Source organism: Myotis nattereri, assembly GCF_964212035.1.
Source record: "Myotis nattereri genome assembly, chromosome: X".
NCBI lineage: Eukaryota > Metazoa > Chordata > Mammalia > Chiroptera > Vespertilionidae > Myotis > Myotis nattereri.
The window spans coordinates 96,673,909-96,701,232 of NC_138078.1; the positions used below are offsets into that span (position 1 = coordinate 96,673,909).

The following is a 27,324-nucleotide window of genomic DNA, read 5'->3' on the forward strand; positions in this document are numbered from 1 at the left end:
TGACTTTTATCTAAGGTCAATATGTTAGTGAAAAGAGCAAGATTAGAGTACAACTTATAGCCTTTGATATAATTTTTATAATATTTTGCCAGTATCCATCATATGTGTCTTTATCTTCTCTTCTTTTTGCCTTCTTATCTGTGCTCAGTTATCCTTCAATATTTCTTATCTTTTTATTTTTATCTCTCTTTCTTCCATTTCCTCAGTTTATACCCATAGACATTTTATACTTCATTCTGTCATTTAGCACCTTTAAGACATTTAAGTCATACAAATAAAAGACTACATATTCCAGGAAAAACCTCTTAAACCACTTTGTAAAATTCTGTACAATATCATTATACTGTTTCACATTGGGAACTATTACTTCCAATTTATTTCAGATGAATATATTATTTTTAATCACATGTATTAAAAAGTATATACATGCTGTTTAAGGATTTCAAAATATGTGTAATTTAACTATTTTTAGTTATTTACATTTCTCTCTGAATTGATGTTTTCAGTTTACTAATTTCTGGAAATACCATATTTCAAAAATTGAAAAATTAAAACTACAACTATAAAGTATGTTTTTATGTGCTAGAGTTTTATAGTTAAACTAGTAGCTCGGTGCACAAAATTCGTGCACATTAAGAGGGATTTAATTGCCCTAACCAGTTTGGCTCAGTGGATAGACCATCGGCCTGCGGAATCAAGGGTCATGGGTTTGATTCCGGTCAAGGGCATGTACCTTGGTTGGAGTCACATCCCCAGTGGGGAGTGTGCAGGAGGCAGCTGATCAATGTTTCTCTCTCATCGATGTTTCTAACTCTCTATCCCTCTCCCTTCCTCTCTGTAAAAAATCAATAAAGTATATATTTTTTAAAAAGGGAATTAATTAGCAGAGATATTTTAATATTGCTATTGTACCTTTCTCTATAATAGAAGTGTGAGAGGTGAAAGGAAATTAGTAAAATGTATATGAAAATAATATATAAATTTATTAATAAATAAACAGTAACAAAAAGATATAACAACAGAGGCATGATATAAAAACGACAAAAACATGATATGAAAACAACAAAAACATGATATACAAACAACAGTGATGCAAACAATGACTCGATAGTGATTAAACTTATTCTAATATCTCCCTGTACACCACATTAAGAGTGAAAACACTTTCAGAGTGCTTGAGTAATTTTCCTTGTGATGAAGTATTTAGAACTTTAACTGTAACATCACATGCTCTTCAAAGTCGAGAGAAAGCAACATATAACTGACCATGTGCAAAAACAAGTTCAGGTAGGAATATGCCTACTTTGTCTAGAGTTTGTCCTTGTGATTTATTTATTTTTATTTTTTAATATATTTTATTGATTTTTTTACAGAGAGGAAGGGAGAGGGATAGAGAGTTAGAAACATCCATGAGAGAGAAACATTGATCAGCTGCCTCCTGCTCACTCCCTACTGGGGATGTGCCCGCAACCAAGGTACATGCCCTTGACCAGAATCGAACCAGGGACCCTTGAGTCCGCAGGCTGATGCTCTATTCACTGAGCCAAACCGGTTAGGGCTGTCCTTGTGATTTATTAACTGTCATCACAAATGCTGGCTTCACGGTAAACTGTCGTCCAATCAATTTAAAAGGGAGGCCAGTGTCAGATGGGGACAAATTAATTCTTGGAACCAGAACAGCCTCTCCCTCTGCAGATCCTATTAATACTTCAGCTTTGATAATGTTAGGTCATAATCTTTTGATAATAAATCTGGTACCATTACAAAGACCACATTTACTATTGAGATTTCTCAATAGCATGATGATTGCACCCACTTTCAATTTTAATTTATGACACGGCATTCCCGAAGGAGCAATACTATTAAGAAATTCGATGGGAAAATTTTGCTTTTCAGCATCATCTGTGGAATCAATGGAATCATCACTCAATTATGTGTGAAAATATCCATCGAGGATATCCAAATTTTCTTCATTTAATTTTTGAACATGCTCATTTTTTGGACAAAGAATTGCACGTTTAGATATATTTTTAATATTATCTATAGCAGTGGTTCTCAACCTTGGCTGCACATTAGAATCACCTGGGAATCTTTTTAAAATCCTGATTCCTTGGCCTCATCCTCCAGAAGCTGTTTCTTTGTTATGGGGTGGGGCCACAACATTAGTAACAAAGAAACAGAATTAAAACTTTATTGTGGGGAACCGCTACAGTGTTTTGGACAGGTTCAAGCCTTTGACTTATGAGCAGGCACAATGCTCTCATTGCCACGTGCAGTCCCAGCTTGTAGGGCAGGGCCCTCCCAGCACAATTATAGCCAACAGCTGTAGTTGTAAGCTTGAACCTATGGACCGAACACGTGGCCCCACTTGCCTGAGTGATGTGGGCTTGATAGAGTTCAGGTGCATTTAGTTAGGTAGGATTGAAACCCAGGAGAATGTTGTAAACATCTTGGTCACGCCCTTACTTTGCCTCATAGCATCTGCTATAAAATAAAGGCATGGCTGTGGGCATGGTCGCTGTCTCTCAGAGAAGCAGCATCCCACCGAGACCCGGCTTTCATTGTCTTGTCTGTCTTTTCTAAGCCTTTCTGCCGCCCCCACTCAGGTTTACCCCTGGCCATGTTGGCATGCGGCACACTTTAGAAAGTTCTGCCTCCATGCTCCCAGGGTGCGTTCCTGCCTCAAACCCCGCCCTTACAGGAAACAGCTTGTGAAAGGGTGCAGCCGTTTCCAAGACAACCCCTGCAGGACTGATTTCCTTCTGCTTGGTTGCGGCGGTTCTTCTGGATGTGATGGACACCACCCATGGTTTTTTATATAAGTAGACTAGAGGCCCAGTGCACGAATTTGTGCATTGGTGAGGTCTGGCCGGCCCGTACCGATTGGGGTGGGTGGTGATTTGGGACAGGGCCAGCTGAGGGGAGGGGCTGCAGGCAGTTGGCCAGCCAGCCCCACCCCCTGGTCAAACTCCCAGTCAAACTCCTGTTCGAGGGGCCAATTTGCATATTAACCTTTTATTATATAGGATTGGTCTTTTTTCATGAAAATGACTTCTTTTTAGTTCATTAATAACTTGACATTATAAAAGAGGCCATAGAACTAATTTTTAAATTCCTATCATATGAAGTATGAATTCCTATCATATGAAGTTGATTATGTGGCATTCTACAACATGACAATTCTGATTTTCATGCTTTTAGTTTTGGAAATACAATAGAAAAATCTGATCGCAGAAATATGCTAAAAACCCATAAGGTGGAAATATTTCCTTATAAAAGCAGGCTTCTCCTCAGCTGCAAAATAAAATGCTTCCCCTTTCCTCCATTCATTTCATTTCAGTTCAATAAACAGTTAGTGAGAAGATAATATGTGGTGATACAAAAATAAAATGTAGTTTATACTTTTGTAACACTTTAAGCAGAACTTATAAGAGAATCAGGTGGAAGAGACAAACCTATAAACTGATTTTAATATAGTGCGATGAATACTATAATAGAAGTTTTTTCATGGTGCTATGAGAGCATACACAAGGAGCAGTGAGCCTTGACTAGAGATCAAGCATAGCTTCTTATAGGAAACTAGAGGCCTGGTACACAAATTCGTGCATGAGTGGGGTCTCCCTCGGGGTGGCCTGTGGGGATTGGACCAAAACCCATAGTCCAGTACTGACTGCAGCTCCTACCTGCCGCTCCCACTCATCCCAGCCCCACTGCACCTGCCATGGGCTTATGCCTAATCAGTCCCGATTGGGAGAGGCTCCTGTCACCACAGCAGTGCTCGCCAGCCATGAGCTTGTGTCTGGCGCCTTCCCAAAGGGAGTGGCCTGCAGTATCGGGCCAAAACCAGCTCTCTGACATCCCCCAAGGGGTCCTGGATTGTGAAAGGGCAGAGGCCAGACCGTGAGACCCCACCAGTGCATGATCAGGTCCAGGGAGGGGCCGAGAGAGGGTTCCAGGGCATGTCTGGCCCATCTCACTCAGTCCTGATCGGCCAGATCCCAGCAGCAAGCTAACCTACTGGTCAGAGCATCTCCCCCCTGGTGGTCAATGCACATCATAGCAAGTGGTTGAGCAACCATAGCATATCATTAGCATATTATGCTTTGATTGATTGAACAGTCCATCAGTCACTGGATGACTGGACACTTAGCATATTAGGCATCTATTATATAGGATAATGCCTGAGGTAAATGTTGAAGGATAAGAGTTAAGCAAAGGAAAAGGGGCAGAAAGAAAAGCATAAATATTGGAGAGTTAGGCCAAATACTTTTCTAGAATATTTGAACAAAGCAAACATGAAAATAGGCCATAGAACTAATTTTTAAATTCCTATCATATGAAGTATATAGCTATCTTTAGTTGATATTTAATAAAATTGAATACTTCCTTTTGTGGAATAATCCTTAAAAGAATATTTCAATCTATTGCAGCATTTGAATTGTTATACAGTATATGGATATTTGTTCATCATTTGAATGTATTGTTCTTACATTTTAATGCATCATTTTAAGAAAATAAACGTACATATTTTCTGAATTTATTGAACTAGAAAAAATTCTGAGTGGACCAATTAATTTTTCTATTCAAGTCTCTTTATAACTATTGGTTATTCTCATTTCATCTTTTGTAGAGTTCCTGTACCTCAGCCAGAAACTTCTGCACAAACAAGAGAAAATATACCAGACACACCAAGTATCTTCCAACGTATGTTGCTTTATTATTAGTAGTAGTATTAATGAAATATTTATGGAACACTGTTATATAAAGGTCACTATTTGATTCTGCATTTTTGTGCCATGCCTGCCACTAGCATAATATAAGTATTCTAAAAAGATACATAGCTAGTTATTTTTGTTGCTGGTTTTCATTTATATTAGTATAGGTCCTTGTCAAAAACACTGGTCCCAATTTAGAACAATATTGTGGTATCACCAAAGTGAAAGTAAATATGAACAAACTTATACTTATCAGTTTGCTTCTTTAGTAGCATATACCTTCAAATGTACTATTTTTAATTATCAGAAGAATAAGTAGAAAGTTTAATTTTAATTTGACAATAAGTACAGGTAAAGCTTAAAATATTGTTAAAGTTTCTTTCTTAGCTATTGGGTTGACTGTTTTGAATTTGGGGTTCATTTCTGAAGTAATTTAGTAAAGTAATTTAGTTCTGGAAAGATAACCTTAGAGTGATTTAGTTTAAATCAGATTTTATATGGGGTCATCTCTCTGGACTAGACTTTTTATCATTTTATGTCCTTCTTGCTTTTTGAATTATTCTTATTTTGGGAATTGACCTCTAGTCCTTCTGGCAAATTAAGAATTCACAAAAGATATTCATAACCAGTGGACACATACAACAGTGTGGTGATGGCCAGAGGTAGAGGTGCAAGGGTTGGGTGGAGATGAGTAAAGGTGGGGAGCAAGTGGGGGACATCTGTAATAGTGTCAACAATACAAAAAGAATGCACAAACGTATCTGAAGTCTATATCCCACAATAAACATAAATAAAAGGGAAATCATTATAATATAAATATATAACCAAGCTTCAAACAAGAACGAAAAACACCTATGTGCTAGAAACAAAAGAATTTAAAACTAGTAGTGAGTAGGAGCTAAAACTAAAACTGCTAATGGGCATTTCAAAAGTAGATGAAGGCCTAAACGATTATAGATTGAAGTATATAAACAACATGGAAAGGGAAGTCCAGACCACATGCCTCCTTTTATGTGAATTAGAACTAAAATAAAGTTGGAAGGTTGTGGATGACCAATGAAATTATGCCCTTTAACTTGGGAAAGTATTAAAAAGCTCCCTGTATCCCCTGGACAATGAGTGGGAAAAATTTGGAATCCCAGGACTCTGCAGTATGTAAGTATGGTCACAGTTCAGATGACTGAAATGATGAAGAAACTGTGCTAAAGAATTAACACTAATATCTGATCCAAAATCAATGAAACCCCTAAGGTCTTGACAAAGGTGAATGTGAAACTGTCTTAATGGGAGGCTTACTAGTGGCTCAGTGCACAGATTCGTGCACTGGTGGGTTCCCTCAGCCTGGCCTGTGGGGATCGGGCTGAAACTGGCTCTGCGACATCCCCAGAGGGGTCCTGGATTGTGAGAGGGCACAGGCCAGGCCGAGTGACCCCACGGGTGCATGATCAGGGCCAGGGAGGGACTACCAGAGGGCTCCAGGGTGTGTCCAGCCCGACTCGCCCAGTCCCGATCGGTCGGACCCCAGCAGCAAGCTAACCTACTGGTCAGAGCATCTGCCCCCTGGTGGTCAGTACACATCACAGTGACGGGTTGAACTGTCGGACACTTAGCATATTAGGCTTTTATTATATAGGACTAGAAGCCCATTGTAGGAGGATTCCTGCAAGAATAGGGCTTCCTCGGGCCGATTGCGCTGCCAAGCCCCTCCACCCAGGCCCACAGATGGGGGTCCCGTCTGCCCAGGGCTGCACACGGGGGTCCCGGATGGGGGTGGGGCTTAGGCGGCGCGTTCACTCCACCAAGCCCCGCCACCCCAGGGCCGCAGACGGGGGTCCCACCTGCCCAGGGCCGCACATGGGGGTCCCGGATGGGGGTGGGGCTTAGGCGGCCCATTTGCTCTGCCAAGCCCCTCTGCCCAGGGCTACACACAGGGGTCCCCGCTGGGGGCCCTTTAACATGGGAACACATACAACAGTGTGGTGATGGCCAGAGGTAGAGGGGGTTCTGCCCATCCAGGGCTGCACATGGGGGTCCCGGCTGGGGGCGGGGCTTAGGCGGCACATGGGGGCCCAGATGGCGGCATGTACTGGCCCGCCCTGCCTGCAGTATGCAAATTAGCTGCCACCTTTTGGCGGTTAATTTGCATATCGCACTGATTCGCCAATGGGCGGCATAGCGAAGGTACGGTCAATTACCATGTTTGTCTATTATTAGATTAGATAGCATTTGAGACTCCCTTGGAAAACGTCTATAGAAAATGAATTCATAGTTTAAAAAATTACAGACTTCCCAAGGAAATGAACTACTTTGAGACAATGTGACTAGATGTACTATGTGGGATATTTTATACCTCAAAAACTAGAAATAGTAGATTAATTAGAAGGGCACTTTAAATAAATGTGTTTAAAAGGTTAAATGAATAGAAATCATAAGTCAGGAACTGATCAATATGAAAAAGAACTGGCATATTGGAATCCCAAGACAACTATATATGTGACTAGAGGCCCGGTGCACAAATTCATGCACCAGTGGGATCCCTCAGCCTGGCCTGGGGGATCGAGCCAAAACCGGCTCTCCAACATCCTCTGAGGGGTCCCAGATTGTGAAAGGACACAGGCCAGGCTGAGAGACTCCACTGGTGCATGATTGGGGCCAGGGAGGGATGCGGGAAGTTGGCCAGCTGGGGAGGGACCTCAAGAGGGCTCCAGGGCATGTCCAGCCCATCTCACTCAGTCCTGATCGGCGGGACCCCAGCCAGCAACAAACTAACCTACTGGTCGAACATCTGCCCCCTGGTGATCAGTGCACATTATAGCAACTCGTTGACTGTCTGCCCCCTGGTGGTCAGTGCATGTCATAGCAAGCAGTTGAGCAGTCATAGCATATCATTAGCATATTATGCTTTGATTGGTTGAACAGCTGACCGGCCGACTGGCCACTTAACATATTAGGCTTTTATTATACAGGATGGGTTGAAGAGTAAGTGGATTCAGATAAAAAGATAATTGATGCATTTGGAAGATAGCTACAGAGGAAATCATAAAAGGGATTGGGAAAGTAAGAAAGAAGTTGAGAGATGTGGTGCATAGGGTGAGAAGGTCCAATTTATATCAAATAAAATTTTCAGGAGGACAGAATATGGATAATCAGGAAGAAGCAATATTTGGAGAGGTACTTTTTCAAAATTAAAGATACATATGAATCATTAGATTAAAGGGTCAGTGAATTCTGAGCAGAAATATTAAATAAATCTATACCCAAACATATCATGGTGAAGTGCAAAGAATCAAAGATAGTAAATATCTTAAAAAACTATCAGAAAGAAACTATATATTTTTTACAAATGAAATATAATTAGGTTGGAAGATTTCTTATCAGCAATAATAGATGCCTTAGACAATAGAATAATATCTTCAAATTATTGATTATCACCGGCCAGGCCTTGGGACACTACCCATGCACAAATTTCATGCACTGGCCACTAGTTGTAAATAATGCCACAATAGACATAGAGGTGCACCTACCTTTTCAAGTTAGTGTTTTTGTTTTCTTTGGAGTAATACCCAGAAGTGGATTTGCTGAATCATGCAGTAGTTCTGTTTTTACTTTTCTGAGGACCCTGCACCAATTTACATTCCCACCAACAGTGTGCAAGGATTCCCTTTTCTCTACATCCTCAACAACACTTGTAATTTCTTGTATTTCTTATAATAGCGATTCTAAGTGTGAGGTGATATCTCATTATGTTTTTCATGTGCATTTCCATGATGATTAGTGATGTTGAGACCCTTTCTATGTACCTGTTGGCCATATGTATGTCTTCTTTGGAAAAATGTCCGTTCAGATCCTCTGTCCATTTTTAAATCAGATTGTTTTGGGGGGAGGGTTTGCTATTAAGTTGAATAAGTTATTTAGATATTTTGGACGTTAACCCCTCATATGATTTGCAATTATTTTCTCCTATTCAATAGCTTGAATTTTCATCTTGTTGATGGTTTCCTTTTCTGTGCAGCTTTTGAGTTTGATGTAGTCCCATTTGTTTACTATATTGCAATTTGAATGAATGAATTAGTTTTATGTGTGTTAACATGGTTACTAATGTATTCCGAACTATCTAATCTAATAGAAGAGAAACATGCAAATTGACCACACCTCGAATATGCCCTAAGCCACGCCCACCAGCCAATCAGAGTGACTATGTGCAAATTAAACCAACCAAGATGGCGGCCGGTAGCCACAGAGCTGGAGCAAGCAGGAGGCTTGGTTGCCCCGGCGATGCAGGAAGCCAAGCATCCGCCTGCCCTGGCCAGCTGTGGCCTCCGATCAAGGCAACAAAGTTTCAATTATAGAAGATAAATAAATCCCAGATACCTACTTCCAGCCAGCCTCCACCAGGGACTTGGGTGGCTGGGGGCCATGGCCAGCCTGCAGACAGCCATCATCCCCTCACCCAGACTGGCCAGGCACCCCAGCAGGACCCCCGACCCTGAATGGGGGGGTGGCCAGCCTTAAAATGGACCTCAGCCCCTCACCCAGGCTGCCCAGGCAACCCAGTGGGGACCCCCACCCTGAAGGGGCTGTGGCCAGCCTGCAAACAGCCATCAGCCCCTCACCCTGGCTGGCCAGGAACCCCAGAGGGGACCTCCTCCCTAAAGGGGGTGTGGCCAGCCTGAAAGTGGCCCTCAGCCCCTCACCCAGGCTGGTCAGGCACCCCAGCGGGACCCCCACCCTGATCTGGGACACCCTTCACGGCAATCCAGCCTCCCCCCACCCATGCACCAGGCCTCTATTCTATATAATAAAAGGGTAATATGCAAATTGACCCTAACAGCAGAACCACTGGGAATGACTGGTCACTATGACACACACTGACCACCAGGGGGCAGACGCTCAATGCAGGAGCTGCCCCCTGGTGGTCAGTGCGCTCCCACAGGGGGAGCTCTGCTCAACCACAAGCCAGGTTGATGGCTGCCAGTACAGCGGTGGTGGTGGGAGCCTCTCCCGCCTCCTCAGCAGTGCTATGGATGTCTGACTGCAGCTCAGGCCTGCTCCTCGCTGGCAAGTTGACATCCCCCAAGGGCTCCTGGGCTGCCAGAGTGATGTCTGCCTGCCAGCTTAGGCACAATCCCCCAGGGAGCGGGCCTAAGCCAGCAGGTGGACATCCCCTGAGGGGTCCCAGACTGTGAGAGGTCACAGGCCAGGCTGAGGGACCCCCCGCCCCGAGTGCACAAATTTTTGTACACCGGGCCTCTAGTGTTTCATAATAGTTTTGGAAATTACTATGCAAAAGACACTTGTTTGTGAATATATAATTAGTTTGTGAGTGTGGACTTATAGTGCTGGGTTTTTTTAAGGCTACAAAGTTGAACATTTTATCACTTATATCTGATAACTTAGATAAATAGATAAAACATACATTGAACATTAACAATAAACAATAACAGTGCTACTGAAATACAAGACATTGCAGGTAACCTCTGACTTACACAACTCTTTAAAAAGTCTGTTATATATTTGCTACTAATTATAGAACTTATCACTGACTAGACCAGGGGTGGGCAAACTCTTTGACTCAAGGGCCACAGTGGGTTCTTAAACTGAACCGGAGGGCCATAACAAAAGCATGGATGGAGTTTTTGTGTGAACTCATATAAATTCAAAGTAAACATCATTACATAAGAGGGTACGGTCTTTTTTTTTTTTTTTAGTTTTATTCATTTCAAACTGGCCGGATCCGGCCCGCGGGCCGTAGTTTGCCCACAGCTGGACTAGACTATCTTATTCTTTTCTAGCCTTATAGATCTTGTTCCAGGGTGAAGTCAGTTGAACCAAGAGAGGAAGAGGAAATGAAAATAGTTCTTCTCCTTCTCCCATGCGTCCATACACCTATGCCTATAACTCTTATTTACATAATGACATCCTCAGAGTAGGTTTTATGAATTAAAAACAGTCACCATTCCTACATGCAATCATTTATACTGTGTCCTTTTTTACCTCACAACCTAAATGTGGTCTTCCCCTGAATATTTTCCTCACTTAACTATGAATTTGTTCTCAACAGAAAGAAGGGTAAAATGAATCATTACAATAATAGTGATCATTATAATTACATTATATAATCGTATATATTTACACAAAAGTATAATTATTTTAGATAATTAACCTGTCTTGTAATCATGCATTAGGCTTAAAAACATAATGTGGCCTGGCCTATTTTGCTCTGTGGTTGAGTGTCAACCCACGAACCAAGAGGTCACCTGTTTGATTCCCAGTCAGGAAGGCTCAATCTCCAGGAGAAGGCATACAGGAGGCAACTGATAGATGTTTCTCTCTCATCAATGTTTTTATCTACCTATCTATCCCTCTCTCTTCCTCTCTCTCTAAAATCTATAAAAGCATTAAAAAAATAATGTGTTTCTCATGGAAATTTTAACAGTATTCAAGCTAAAAATAAAAGAATTCTAGTCCATAATGTTATTTTTAGAAAAACCTGAACTCTAGATGTATTTGGTCTGCTTCCTAATTATTACCTTTAAAATATTGCTGCTGTTGTAAAAAAGAAGGAACTCTTACCATTTGCAATGGCATGGATGGAACTGGAGAGCATTATGCTAAGTGAAATAAGCCAGTCAATGAAGGAAAAATACCACATGATCTCACTCATTCATGGATAATAGAGACCATTATAAACTTTTGAACAATAATAGATACAGAGGCAGAGCAGCCTCAAACAGATTGTCAAACTGCAGCGGGAAGGCCGGGGAGGGGTGGGGGGCAGGAGGGAGGGGGGTAAGAGATCAACCAAAGGACTTGTATGCATGCATATAAGCATAACCAATGGACATAAGACACTGGGGGGTAGGGGAGGCCAGGGGTTTGTCAGGGGCGGGGGAAAAAAAGGGACACATATGTAATACCCTTTGTGAGACTGTAAGCAATAAAATAAAAAATATATATATATTGCTGTTGATAACCAGTGTCTACAAATACCTCTTTTATTAAATTTGTACACATTTGTGTTGATTATGAACATATAATTGGGATAGGTAATTACAGTCCAAGTTACTAAATCCTATCTAATAAAAGAGAAACATGGTAATTAGCGTACGACCGCTACCCTTCCCATTGGCTGATCAGGGCGATATGCAAATTAACTGCCAGCCAAGATGGTGGTTAACCGCCAACAAAGATGGCAGTTAATTTGCATACATAGGTGCAATGCTGGGAGGTGAAAGGGGAAGGAGGGAAGAAGCCACTTGCTGCTGACTGCAATGGGAAACCCAGGTGGCAGCCAAGGGCCAGAGAACCCAGCTGCCTTTGCTTGGCGAAGCCAGGCCGCCTTTGCAGGCTTCTGTGATAGGAGAACCTGGCCGCCTTTTCGGGGTTCATAATCAGAGAAGCTGGGTGGGGCAGGGAAGAGGCGGATGTCTGCCTCTTCCCTGCCCCGCCTGGCTTCTCAGATCACTGATCACCAGTGATGGAAGAACACCCAGAGGCAGGGCCAGAGGCCAGGCTGCATAGCTGCCTGGGGACACCAGCTGGAACCCAGGGGCGACGCCGCCAGGCCCCAGCAGGAGACCCAGAAGTAGACCCAGGCACCAGGGCTGCCTTGCTGCTGGGGCACCCACTCCAGTGCCTGGGCTGAGGAGACCCCGAAGGCGACCCAGGGGCTTCCCAAGAGGAGAGTCTCCATGGTCAGATGGCATGGTTTCGGGACAGGAATAAAGACCCCAGGTGACTCAGATGCCTGGCCACAGGGTTAGACCAGCCAGCAGGGCCTTTCAGTTGGGACTGGGCTGGGGGTGGGGCGAGGGAGGCAAGCCGGAAATAGAGAACTACAACTCCCAGGGGGCTTAGCAGCCAGGCCTGGGTGCCTGGCTGTGAAATCCCATGGGCTGTAGTTTTGCAAGCCACTTTAAACTAGAGGCTTGCAAGGTTGGAAGTTCTGCGCCAGGAGCCAGGGAGAAATGGAGCTGGAGCAGAGAGAGGGGTCCATGGCAGCCGTGGGCTTTGAGGAGTTGTCAGCACTTCCCAGCTGGGAGCTGGCGATGCCTCCGCTGAAGGTGGTCACATACTGGAGAGCGAGCTTAAGACCGGGCCAGCCAGTTCACCATCTTACTGGAGGACGAGGGCAGCCAGGGCACAGACGCCCCCACCCCAGGCAAGGCTGAGAACGAGCCTCCAGAGAAAGAGGGGCTGTCCCCGCCCAGGAGGACGCCAGTGCCCACAGAAGCCAGCAGCCCGGCCCCTGGCGAGGGGCCCAGCAGTTGGAAGAGGCGGCGAGTGCCACCAGAAGGGGGCTTTGGCAGGAGTCCCGCTGACTCTGGAGCTGGCCCCTGTGCAGATAAAGGTGGAGGAAGACTTTGGCTTCAAAGCAGTCGAGGCTCTGGACTCAAGTTGGGTTTCTCGGGGGCCAGACAAGTAGCTACCCTACCCCACCCTAGCCAGCTCCCCCTTTGACTGACCCCCCAGTAAATGGACCCCATGCTCTCCTCGGCAAAAAAAAAGCTTATAGAGGCATGCTTATAGGATCAAATAGTATAAATATAGATGTCACTGGACAATAAAAAGAGAACCTGGCTATGATGATCACCTGAACGCTGCCTCTGTGTCATTCCTTCTTCGCCGACTCCATCCACACCTTTGGGAACCCCTGGATCTGCTGAGGCAGGACCCCAACATTCCTCTTCTGATAAGGACTTCAGTGAGATGGGCTAAGGGTCCCACTGGAACTGCCTCCATTTAATGTAATCCCCTCTTTAAAGATCTTATCTCTATATACAGGTACATTCTGAGGTTCTGGGAATTAGGGTTTTAACATACATTTTGTTGATTACCCAAATCAGCCCTTAACAACCAACATGTTTCAGAAAGTAGATTCCTACAGGGTTATTTACCAAACATTCAGAAGTATTTTTAAAAGAGCTAAGGCCCTCGCCCACTGTGCGGGCCCCTCCCGGCGAAGAGCGAAGGCCTGGGTTCCAGGCGCCGGAGAAAAACTGGTGCCAGCAGCCAGGGGAAGGGGCCCCCAAGGGGCCCCAGATTGCGAGAGGGCACAGGGCGGGCTGAGGGACCCACCTGAGTGCACAAATTTTTGTGCACCGGGCCTCTAGTTAAAAAATAAAAAGCATGATTTTTCAGAGGAATTCTTACTATAAATATTTGTACCTTGCCAGTCCTTAATATTAACACTACAAAAAGAAAATAGGCATAGCCCTGACCGGTTTGGCTCACTGGATAGAGCGTTGGCCTGCGGACTGAAGGGTCCTAGGTTCGATTCCGGTCAAGGGCATGTGTCTTGGTTGCGGGCACATCCCTAGTGGGGGGTGTGCGGGAGGCAGCTGATCGATGTTTCTCTCCCATCGATGTTTCTAACTCTCTATCCCTCTCCTTTCCTCTCTGTAAAAAACCAATAAAATATATTTTTAAAAAAAGAAAATAGGCATAGAAAATATTTTGAGTTATTCCTGCCAGGGTCAACCACAGGATTTTTTATAAGGTAAATGTAATTATTCAATTTTAAAAATTGAAATAACCTATAACTTGTTCTTTGCATGCTATATTTTTTAACAAGTCAATCATGAACACACAATATAACTTGGAACATTGTCGTAGCTACTTATTGCTGCTCTAATTATGTACTTATTAGTTTGGGGAGGGGAGATTTATTTCTAGAAAGTAAAAATATTAAATCATTGCCCAATTCTCAGTTTAGTCTAATACTATTAACTGAGTTTTTCTGTTGGCATTGATTGATTCCTTTCCTTTTCATGTGTGATTAAATATTTTATTATTTTTGTTGTCAAGCATTTTATGAGATGTTAAATGAATTCATCAACTGAATTTTGAGTTTAAAGAGTCTTGGAATATTTCAGTATTTTAAATTCCTGGTTAGAAGTATATATTCATCTTCTTCATCTTTTATTATAATTTAATCTAGTATTTTACCTTGTAATAAAATTTTAGTAAGTCTCTTGTGAGTTTTAAGAAACCAAAAAGTAGCTGATTTGGCTCAGTGGATAGAGCATTGATCTGCCGAATGAAGGGTCCCGAGTTCGATTCCAGTCAAGGGCACATGCCCTGGTTGCAGGCTCTATCCCTAGTCAGGGGTGTGCTGGAGGCAGCCTATCAATGATTCACTCCCATCATTGATGTTTCTATCTCTCTCTTTCTCCTTCTCCCTTCCTCTCTGAAATCAATACAAATATTTTTTTAAAAAGTAACCCAAAAAGTAGTCTAAGAATATGGAATAAAGTTAGTAAGGAAAAGTAGTACTAGAGGCCCGGTGGACAAAAATTTGTGCACTTGGCGGGGAGGGGGGTTCCTCAGCCCAGCCTGTGCCCTCTCGCAGTCTGGGACCCCTCGGGAGATAACGACCTGCTGGCTTAGGCCTGCTCCCGGGTGGCAGAGGGCAGGCCCAAACCCTAGGTGCAGCCCCTGGTCGGGCTCAGAGCAGGGCCGATTGGGGAGTTGGGGCGCTGCCCCCTGTCATACACAGAGCAGGGCAATCGGGAGGTTGTGATTCCACCCTCAGTAACGCTCAGGGTAGGGCCGATTGGGGGGTTGGGGTACCATCCCCTGTCACACTCAAGGCAGGGTCGATGGGGAGGTTGCAGTGCCACCCCCTGTCACTCACAGAGCAGGGCCCATCAGGGGGTTGGGGTGCCACCCTCTATCACCCACAGAGCAGGGCCGATCAGGGGGTTGGGGTGCCGCCACTCTCACACTCAGGGCAGGGCCGATTGGGAGGTTATGGCTCTACCCCATCACACACAGAGAAGGGCCCATGGGGGGTGGGGGGTTGGGGCACCGCACCCTGTCACACACAGAGCAGGGCTGATCAGGGGTTTGGGGCGCCAGACCCTGTCACACACAGAGCCGCAGGGCGATCAGGGGGTTTGGGCACTACCCCCTGACACGCTGATCCCGGTGCTGGGAGGCCTCGCGGCTCCACTGATCCCGGTGCTGGGAGGCATATTACCCTTTTACTATATAGGGTAGAGGCCTGGTGCATGAGTGGGGCTGGCTGGTTTGCCCTGAAGGGTGTCCTGGATCAGGGTGGGGGTCCCCACTGGGGTGCCTGGCCAGCCTGGGTGAGGGGTTGATGGCTGTTTGCAGCTGGTCACACACCCTTCAGGGTGGGGGTCCCCACTGGGGTGCCTGGCCAGCCTGGGTGAGGGGTTGATGGCTGTTTGCAGCTGGTCACACACCCTTCAGGGTGGGGGTCCCCACTGGGGTGCCTGGCCAATCTGGGTGAGGAGCTGAGGGCTGTTTTCTGGCTGGGGGTGACTGAAGCTCCCAACCGCTCCTTTTTTTCTTTTTTTCTTTTTTATTCTGGGCCAGCTTTAGCTTTGAGGCTTGGCTCCGGCTCTTAGGCCTCCGCTGCTGAAAGTAGGTTTCTGGCCTTTGCTTACAATGTTGCGATCCTGCTGGCTGAAGCCTGGCAGGTTTCTGGGGTTTTGTTTAGCTTCTATGTTTGTTACATAGTTGCTTGCAGCTCAGAGGCCTTCAGCGGCAGGTGGGGAACGTTGGAGTGCTCCGTCACTGAAGCAAGCAAGCCTCATGTTAGTTTCAAGCTGCCTGGCTGCCGGCCACCATCTTGGCTGGCAGTTAATTTGCATATTGCCCTGATTAGCCAATGGGAAGGGTAGCGGTCGTACATCAATCAAATTGAAACCTTACTGTTGATGCTCTTTTCTGCCTCATCAAGGTTGTTGTTGTGTGTGTTTTTTAACGCTAGGGTAATAATGAATAGCAAGGCATAAGCAGCCTACATGGAAGCAATTCAGCAGCCATGGTAAACTTTGAAACAGAGTTGTTGTCAGCTTTCCTCAGCTAGCAGAACTGACAACATGAGGGTCTTGTTCCAAAATCTATTTTTTTCTGATTATACCAAATATTTTCAGTTTCCAGGGTATATTATTCAATTAAAATCGTATTTCACAAAATTCCTTAGGACAGTGTCTAGTACATAATAGGTATTTAATAATTATTTGCTGAATGAATGAATGTCATAATGTGTGGGGGAGGTATTATATTCTGCCTTAGAAACTGTGTTAGACAAACTGTACATAAATGATAAATTAACTTGATGTTAGAGAACAATCCAGAATTGAAGCAATCTTTTATCTCAATTTAGTTCCCTCCTGTTTTCCATATGTCAGTTATATCTGAAACAGGTGTCATAAATAAATGGTCCTTTTGAAGGAGAGTTATATCCGAGAAAAAGACTGTCTTGTATTTGTTCAGGCTACTTTTTGTTCAGCAAAGATGAACAAAATATTGTTTTAATCTTAAATTCCACCAATAGTGAGCGGTGGTCCCATCTCTAAAGGTTATTAATCTCACGAATTTGTTTTACCTTGAACTTGTCACTGAATATAAAAGGAATATATGTTTATTTATGAACATTTAGAAAATACAGAAAAAGTATAAAGAAGATAATTAACAAATCTCCATAAAGCCATTAGCAAAGAAAACAATATTACTTTTTAATACTTTAGAGTAAAAGTTTATTTAGAAAGTGAATTTTGTTCTTTCCTCACTTTAATAAATATCTTTTAGATATTCAATCTGCATTTTGTAGGTGGTTGTTAGATTTTTAAAGTTAACTATTTCTCTTTAATCTGCTTTTTTTTGGTAGAAAATGGCTTGATTTGGTTAATTTATAGGTCAATTGTGTTTATTTTATTGTGTCTTTAACAGGTAGAGAAAGTGCAAGCACTGGTATTAAATGGAAAGCCAGAAAAACTCTAACTCATATATGGGAAAGTCAGCTGTGGAGAGAGAAACAGTTTGGCTTAAGAGAGCACCTACGTTACGGATTTCTTTATCCTGAAAGTATTCCACGGAAATTTAATTTCGAACACAAAAATTTTCTTATTCAGCAGTATAATTGTCAGCCTGCAAAATACATAGCACCAGAAGAAAGGCCCCCAAAACTTAGTGATTTTAAGAGTGCCCAAAGTCTTGGACATTTTAAAGTAACCATCCTTGGTAAGTCAACTGTTTTTCCCTTTGGATATATTCATTTAACATATTTTCAATATAGATGATAGTATTTTGCTTCAAAAAAAATTAAGTGCCCTCACAAAAAAAATTAAGCTCAAAGAGTGCTCTTGTTTGGTTCAAACCAAAGGAGTAGAGCACTACTTCTAGAATACATTAAGCTCTAACTGTGGGCTCTTAAACATTGCAAGTCTTTGGAAAGTATTTGGGGGAAAAAGATTGGGAACCTAGGGAACTTTCCTCATCCCAGACTGACTACTTCTAAAATGGATTCTGTTCTCTGTTAGGCACCACTTTCTTACCCATATTCTCTGTCTCTTACTCAGAGCATCTGAACCATCGAAAGGTAAAATGTAGGTTAAAGAGAAAAGGGTAGTAATCAATAGATGCTCCTATAAACAGGAGTCTGTTTAGCCCTGAAGAAAATAAAATTCTCAAGTAACACAGGTTGAACAGAAAGAAACTACTGAATAAACATCCCCTGTCTGATAAGGGAAATAAGGTAATTTCCTCAGGTTGTTGAAAATAGAGAAGTAGCTACAGAACTTATAAAATTGTAAAGGAACCAATATATTTTTGTATATTTATTTTTAAGTTTGTTTTTAATGAGTGAAAATGTACACAAAAATATTTCTATTATAAAATTTTAGCCAACATGAGCTAATCTCAGTCAAGGAAAACATTTTATTTCTATTTGTGTTTTAAAGAAAGATCTTGTTACCTTAAAATGAAAGAATAAGGAAAAATCATTGGCAAATGAATTTAATGCCTGAAAGAAACTGCAGTTCATAGATTTTTATATCTGGACTACTGGAATGAATTACCTTGACCTTTATCAAGATTCCTTTTTTCTCCTTTACTCTCTCCCATTCCCACTTCCCCTACCTTCTTACACATAAATATGTACATACATGTGTATAATCTATGAAAAGTGTGAATTTCTATTCACTCTGTTAGGGAGTCTTACATATAAATTTCAGATTCTTTTTTTCACTAGACTGCATTACTTCGTCTTTTGGGGTCAAGTTTATCCATCTTAGTTTTATATCTAGGAAACAAATATTACAGCAACAATTTCCCTTATATCACAAAAAAGTAACCATGGAAATAATGAGTTCATCTGGAAACACATAATTTGAATATTTTTCTTCTTTTTAACAAGGTACTGGTTCATTAAACATCTCCACTGTCTTACTAGTAATTGTAAACCTTTGAGGCTTTTGCTATGCACCACATAAAAGCAAGAATCAAATGTGAAGAAGGCAAATTTATCATTCTGCCAACCACTTTTAATTCATATTATAACTATACTGTTTTATATCTTGCCTGTTTTCAATGACTTAAAGTGGTTAACAGGGATAAAAGACAGTGAAAAATAAGCCATGTATGGATGAAACAAAACAGAATATTTAAAAGAAAAGAAAAAATAGGTGTTTCTAGGTACTTGGAAATAACCAAAATTCTATCATTTGACATCAATTTTATGTCTGCTTTCTGGCAAGAAGGGAAAAAAGGGATTTTTTCCTGGTGAGATATTTTGCTAGAGTTAAAAGAAATTTGGATATCTTCTAGTCCTACTTTCTGGCTAGGTTGAAGTCAGGCCATAAAAATTATGTTTCCTTAGTTTTCTATTACAGAGAAGACGAACATATGTAGGAACCCTATTTATTTCTCTAACAAAACTCTGAATTCTAGTTTTAACCAAAGAACTCACAAATCCTATATAATAAAAGGATAGTATGCTAATTGACCCTGAAGGCGGAACAAATGGGAAGGACAGGTGGCTATGACATGCACTGACCACCAGGGGGCAGATGCTCAATGCAGGAGCTGTCCCCTGGTGGTCAGTGTGCTCCCACAGGGGATCCCTACTCAGTCACAAGCCGGGCTGACAGGCTGATGGCTGCAAGCACAGCAACAGTGGCGGGAGCCTCTCCGGCCTCCTTGGCGGCACTAAGGATGTCCGACTGCGGCTCCCAGGCTGCCAGAGGGATGTCTGTCTGCCAGCTGAGGCCTGATCTCCCAGGGAGGGGGCCTAAACTGGCAGGTGGACATCCCCTGGGGGTCCTGGACTGCGAGAGGATGCAGGCCAGGCTGAGGGACCCCCCCCCCAAGTGCACGAATTTTTGTGCACCGGCCTCTATTATTATTAATAGTATAGAATCTAAATCACTTTCATTTACAGTTTAGGAATTAACTGAAAGGAGTATCAATGACATGCTGATAATAAAACTATCTTCCTGAAAATATCAGGATTTCCAATCTCAGATATTTCTCAATTTCAAAGCATATTTTCTTTCACATTTGCAAGTTGGACTGCATTTTATGGTCAATGGAAGCATTGAATGCAGTGTTTACTTTTTATTTAAAATACGTATTAGCCCCAGGTGTTTTGGCTCAGTGGACAGAGCATCAGCCTGTGGACTGAAGGGTCCCAGGTTCGATTCTGGTCAAGGGCCCATGCCCTGGTTGCAGGCTCGATCCCCAGTAGGGAGTGTGCAGAAGGCAGCCAATCAATGATTTCCTCTCATCATTGATGTTTCTATCTCTCTCTCCCTCTCCCTTCCTCTCTGAAATCAATAAAAATATATTTAAGAAAATAAATAAGTAAAATAAAATACTTATTAAATTGATGAGAGTTATATCTGAGAGTTAAATTTAATCTTAGCGTCAAGGAAATAAGACACCCGAATGTGCACATTTACAAGGGTTTTGCAGCATTGCTAAGTTTCATGAGGTAGCTATACTTGTTGTAATACTGAGTTGGAATCCTCAGTAAATTCTAGATATCATGGCTATTTTAGTTTATGAAAACCAAATTTTAGTAATTCCCTACAAATCTTTAGCCCTTAGTCGTATGTTACCTTAAAGCTATGGAATTTTGTGTCATTTGCCCATAAAAAGCAAATAATGGATTTGAATTTCTAGATTAGTTCACAACTCAACAGGAAGGACTTTGTTTACACATCATTGGATCATGCTAAATAGTTAAGAATCTCTGTAAGGATGAATAGGAGAGATATTAAGGTCATAGAATCTATAGGACCCTGTGACACATATCATGGAAGAATGAAAGGGAGGAGTTACGGATAGCTCCCAGGTTTCTGGTTTGGGTAACTAGATAGAATTCATATAGTTTTGTTCTGTGTGTTTACCCTTGCTTCAGCCACAATGGGCTCCTTACTCTGGCCTATACTTTTGGCTACTCCATTCCCTGCCTGAAATACCCTCCTGTTTACTTAAAAGCTATTCATCCTTTAGTACCCAGCTCAGACCCTTGCCTCTAGGGAGTCTTTTGTCCACCCTAACTGACATTGACCCATGTAAAAAGATGACAGTAGTAGGTCAGGATTCAGTTTGGTTGGTCCCCTATAGCCTCTTTTCTACTGCAGCCTCTTATAGCCCTAAGAGTAAGTTATTGACACATATATTTGAGGACAGATTGGACCTAGTTATTATGGTGCATACCATACCATACCATACCATACCATACCAGTATATCCTTAAGTCCAAATGGCAATGAGAGAACCAATAGTTTTCTCATGAATGATGAAGAAAGCACTATACAAGTTTTCATTTATGTGACGAGGCTGTTCTCTGCGTATTAAGATTTTAACCTTCAACCTTTCATCAGTAGAGAAAATTTTTTGAAATTTTTTTTCCAGCAGTGGTGAAAGACTGCACTGAACTGTCTCCTCTTTCAACCAATAACATGTATTCATAAATGTTTGCACAGCTAAGAGTTTAGGCCACAGTTTTCAAACTGTCTTTTTTTTATCCTCACCTGAGGATAGAGTGGAAAGGAGGGAGGGAGAGAGGGAGGGAGGGAGAAGGAAATGAGGAAGGGAGGGAGGGAGGAGAGAGGATGGACGGAGGGAAGGGAGAGAGAGAGAGAGAGAGAGAGAGAGAGAGAGAGAGAGAGAGAGAGAGAGAGAGAGAAAGAGAAATAGAGATCATCAATGTGAGAGACACATCGCACATCAATTGGCTGCCTCCCACACATGCCCAGACCCGGGCTGGGAAATGAACCTGCAACCCAAGCACATGCCCTTGACTGGGAATCAAACCCTCAACCCTTCAGTGTGTGGACCAATGCCCCAACCACTGAGCACACCAGCCAGGGCTCAAACTGTCTTTTATAGGTGTGAAGCTATTTGGCATATATTAGGATCAAATCAGCAACTTGGCCTCATTAGCACCATATACTAACCCACTAACCTTTAATAAAGTGTAATTTTTCTTTAAAGGTCTGAACCACGAGAGAGCAATTGATGTTGCATTTCTACCCCTGTACTGTCCAGAAGATATCCAAACACCTCAAATAGACACATTATTATCCTGTATGAATTACAGCTGTGTGTATCCACAGGAAGTAACTGATTCTGGGAGGATGCCACGTCCAAGAGCCCTTGCAGGTATGACCGTCTCAGTGCTCTTTTCATTCAGAAAATAAAATTAGTATTGTAAATGGTCATGTTTTGTGGAATGGTGCACCTGAAACCGGTCTAGTGTTGTTAGCCAGTGTCACCCCAATATGTTCAATAAAAAGGAAAAAAAATATTGTAAACAGTCCTAACCTTAAGATGTTTTTACATAAAGCAGAGGTGGGGACCGTCTGGTCTGCCAGGTGTATCATTAGGTCTGGCCCTGCCAAGGAAACCACAGGTGGGACAAGAAATTCAATAAATCTAGGAGCTTTTTTCATAGCAACATAATTTTTAAGTTAATCATTTTGTTTGGCCCATAAATGATGTTATAAATATCCAAGTAGTCCTTGGAAGAAAAAAAGGTTTAAGGTTCCCCACCCCTGCTATAAATATTTTAGCCTTAACATTTAATACAGTTTGAAGAATTATTTTATAAATGTACCCCAAGACTTATAAGTGAAAATATATATTTTATTTTTTTAATATATTTTATTGATTTTTTACAGAGAGAAAGGGAGAGGGATAGAGAGTTAGAAACATCGATGAGAGAGAAACATCGATCAGCTGCCTCCTGCACACTCCCTACTGGGGATATGCCCGCAACCAAGGTACATGCCCTTGACCGGAATCGAACCTGGGACCCTTGAGTCTGTAGGCCAATGCTCTATCCACTGAGCCAAACCGGCTAGGGTGAAAATATATATTTTAAACAAAATAGAATGGATTAATGGTTTTTATTCCAGGCAAGCATTAACTGTGTTCTCTTATAGCCTGGCTGGTGTTGCTCAGTGGTTGAGAGTCCACCTATAAACCAAGAGGTCCCTGGTTTGATTCCTGGTCAGGGCACATGCCTAGGTTTCAGGCTCGATCCCCAGTAGGGGGTGTGCAGGAACACCTGGTCGATTTTTTCATCTCTCCATCCCTCTTCCTCTCTCTCTAAAAAATTTTTTTTTAACTCAAGGGTTTTCTCTTATAATGCAACTAGAGGCCTGGTGCACTAAATTTGTGCACTGAGGGAGGGGATGTCCCTCAGCCCAGCCTGCACTCTCTCCAATCTGGGACCCCTCGGGGATGTCCAACTGCCGGTTTAGGCCCGATCCCTGTGGAATCGGGCCTAAACCGGCAGTCAGACATCCCTCTCACAATCCGGGACTGCTGGCTCCCAACTGCTCACCTGCCTGCCTGCCTGATTGCCCCTAACCACTTATGCCTGCCAGCCTGATTACCCCCTAACCACTCCCCTGCCAGCCTGATCGCCTAACTGCTCCCCTGACGGCCCAGTCGCCCCTAACTGCCCTCCCCTGCTGGCCCGGTCACCCCCAACTTCCCTTCCCTGCCGGCCCAGTCACCCCCAACTTCCCTCCCCTGCAGGCCAGGTCGCCCCTAACTGCTCTCTCCTGCCAGCCTAGTCCCCCCCAACTGCCCTCCCTCCCCTGCCTGCCCAGTCGCCCCTATCTGCCCTCCCCTGCTGGCCTGGTTGCCCCTAACTGCCCTCCCCTCCTGACTGGCCTGATTTCCCACAACTGCCCTCCCCTGCCAGCCATGTTGTGGCTGTGGGCACTGCCATCGTTGAGGGTGGGGCAGTCAATTTGCATATTTCCTCCTTATTGACTGTGTGCGCCACCATCTTTGCATTGGTGTGAGGGTTAGTTAGCATATTCCCTCTTTATTAGATAGGATTCTGAATGTAAGTATTGGACCTAAGTGGTATGTACATGGGAGCAGTGCAAATTTCTAATCTTCTCTCCTTTTAACTCAGATGAGACAATATATCCCAGTGATGGCGAACCTGTTGACCTCGGCGTGTCAGCATTTTGAAAAACCCTAACTTAACTCTGGTGCCGTGTCACATATAGAAATTTTTTGGTATTTGCAACCATAGTAAAACAAAGATTTATATTTTTGATATTTATTTTATATATTTAAATGCCATTTAACAAAGAAAAATCAACCAAAAAAATGAGTTCGCGTGTCACCTCTGACACACGTGTCATAGGTTCGCCATCACTGATTTATTCTTTCACCTTATAATTGCCTGAAATTTTAATACCTCCATAGCATAGCATAGTACAATTGTTTTCTCTTATAAACGTTTAGTTATTCAAGTGCTATGCAATAAACTCCTTGAGGAGTGCTAGGAGTATATGTAATCCCAGTAGTGAAACTCTTCAACCAACTGTTTAGGCTACTACATAATGCCAAACTTATTTCTATATACCAAAATTATTTATATATACCTATAAAATTATGTGTCCATGATTACCTTATTCACTTTTTTTTTGTTATTTCTATTTCCTAAGCATGTGGTAAAGTTTTTAGAAGGTTTCATTGAGCTTATAAGGATATTACATTTAAGTTATATTTTAAGAAAGCCTTTATTATCTATGGTCTTTCTATGCTGATGAAACTCTTGAGTGTATGTTGTTTTTAAACAAGTCTTAAGAGCTGTGCCTGATGAATAAGTAGCTTTTGGTATTAACGCTTACTGTAAACTGAACATGAATAGCTAATTTTATGTGACGAGGGGTTTTTATTTTCCCACAGTCTATTTTAGAAATGATTATTAGTCGACCTGCAGTATTACTTCTTACATTGCAGCTCCTTAAACTTCCAAAAATTCCAGATTCCTTAGTTAGTGCCCTAATAGGCACTTTAAATATTCGTACACTTATTTTCTTACTTCATACAATATCCATTTCTGTCACTTTTTTTCCTGCTATATGTATATGTTATTATTGAAGAATATCAAGGCAAAATTCTCAGCTACCTACTAGTTTCTAGTGCCAATATTCTTCCAACAGTCACTAACATCGTCACATGAAAATATCTGGTTAATATTTGGGAGATGAAGGGCAAAAATCACTAGAAAAGAAAAGTGATAGGGTAATCAAAAGTGAGGTGATTTATTTTCTTTTTCATCACATAAGATTATTAATAATGTGCCCTGGCCAGGTGACTCAGTTGGTTGGAACATCATCCCACACACTGAAAGGTTTTGGGTTCAATTCCTGGTCAGAGCATATACCTAGGTTGCAGGTTTGATCCCCATTTGGGGTGCATGCGAGAGGCAACCAATTGATGTTTCGCTCTCCCTTCCTTCCTCTCTCAAATCAATAAAAACATATCCTCAGGTGAGGATTAATATAAAATCCTATTGACAATGTGTCACTTTAGCTTTGTGCCATGCACTGTGCCTGAACATTTTTATAAGTTATGACTAACTCTAATAATAAGAACCTTGCAATGTGAATATTATTTTCCTATATTTAAAGATGATTACACTGAAAATCAGATTTACTAGCATGGGTAACAGCTGGGACTTGAACTCAGATCTGTCTGATTTAAAACTTTTTCATTCCTCCAATTTTTCCAAAGTGAAAGGTCAACCTGACAGGTAAAAATAAGTACAGAATAATGTAATGCAGTGCCTTATAGTATAGCATTGGTGTCATCTCTTTAAACATTTTTTATGAACTAGTTTCTTTTTATTGCCTTGAAAATATGTAGATTTGCATTGCTCCAGTATAAAAAATAAAAAATAAATATAACTAAATATGGCTTTGAAGTACCAGCCCATATCTTGACATTACTGGCAGCATCTGTTTGATGTATTCACTGTTATCTGTGGAAGTTATAACAGCATACTTTTGATGAATGTGTGTGATGAATTAGAGTGAAGAGGAAGAAGATGAAGCACAGGGTTAATATTATAAGAAAAAATATCAGTTTATGTGATATTAAATAAAAGTAAATATTTAATTATTTTACAATACTTACCATCTGCTTTTTATTTTTAGGTGATATTATAAAAGCAGTAACTAAACTGGATAGAGTGCATGTCATCTGTATCTTGGATATCTGTAATTTGGGTAACAACAATGTAGAAGTCTGTTTACATAAAATTTATAGACCAGATAATGCTCCTTAAAATTAGCAAATGGAATTATTACAGATTGTTAAATAAGGCAATGCATTAATTATAGTCTATCATTTTGTTGGTAATTTTGATAACTGTTTTTCTGCAAGAATATTACATAAGCTCCCAAGTTATTAAGTAGTTTAATGTTAGTCTTGTATTTGGAGTTAACAGACTTCATTTTAAGTTCATTACTGAACCAGTCATTAGAAAAATTTTTGTGTATCAAGAAAATTTACCTTACTTCGATATGACTATTATCTTGACTTTTAATAATTTATGTTCACTGTCTTATTTGTGAAGTGTAAATTTGTTCTAAAGCCTCAGCATAGGGCATCTTGACTTCAGAAGAGTAACTACATAGACATTTGACATCCTGCAACTTTTATTCACCTATAATGGCAAGTTTTGAGTTGCTAATTTGAAGATTAAATGCTTCTAAAATGGTCAATCTGCATTTCTTACAACTAAGGTAGTTTCTGTCATTTTCAAAAGCACACAACAATTGTTATGGTCTCCTTGCCCCATTCTTTAGTTTAGTCAGCTGTGCAATGTGAATGAATTAAATTGTCTTAAGGTTTTCCACTCCCTATTGTGACTTCATATCATCTGAATTTCTAAATGTTTTCACCAGTCTGTTATTTTAAAACCAGAGGCTACTGTGTATCTAAATTTTTGCTGTATTCAGTTGTAATTTGGGTACATGTAATGTGAGCTTAAATAGTGAAATTTTTATCTCATATTAACATTTTAGGTGCTCATATTCAAACTATGAAAACGGTAACTAAGGAAATTGATTTTATTCTGGTTGTCTATTATACTTCATTTTAAATGTAAGTGGCCTTCCACATTTACAAGGCCCTATGGTTGACATCTATGTGTATCTATGACCAACACATGAGTTAAAAATTACTCTGTATCAAGATGAATTTGATTATAGTTAAGCTATTAATTTTTGGGGTTTCCTTCTAGCCTTATTGGTCTGTAACTTCATATGCTATACATTTAAAATGTATTTGGCAGCGTATGAACCTAAAGACAGATGCTGCAGTTTGTCCATAAATGTGTTTGGTCTTTTGTTTTTATAATTGTGTTTAAATGTTAATTAGAATTGTGAATCCTCCTCATGGTAAAATTCTGAGTGTGTTATTAAAGAATTTAAAAAGCAATAACTTTTTTGGTCACCTGTCTTATTTTGAATGGATTTAATTTCTTTCTTTCATATATATTTTTGGCCATGAGAGACTTATATGTACTT

General features: G+C 41.6%; 1 protein-coding gene across 1 annotated transcript in view; it reads left to right on the forward strand.

Moving 5' to 3' along the window:
* Positions 1-27,220, forward strand: part of LOC308536250 (RPA-related protein RADX-like) — a 57,023-nt gene extending 29,803 nt beyond the window's left edge. The window contains exons 11-14 of the mRNA XM_081115349.1: positions 4,631-4,704; positions 17,421-17,711; positions 21,971-22,138; positions 25,948-27,220. Coding sequence (XP_080971475.1) covers positions 4,631-4,704; positions 17,421-17,711; positions 21,971-22,138; positions 25,948-26,078 — 664 coding nt within the window. The 3' untranslated portion in view covers positions 26,079-27,220. The remainder of the gene's footprint in view (positions 1-4,630; positions 4,705-17,420; positions 17,712-21,970; positions 22,139-25,947) is intronic.
* The last annotated feature ends 104 nt before the right edge of the window (positions 27,221-27,324 follow it).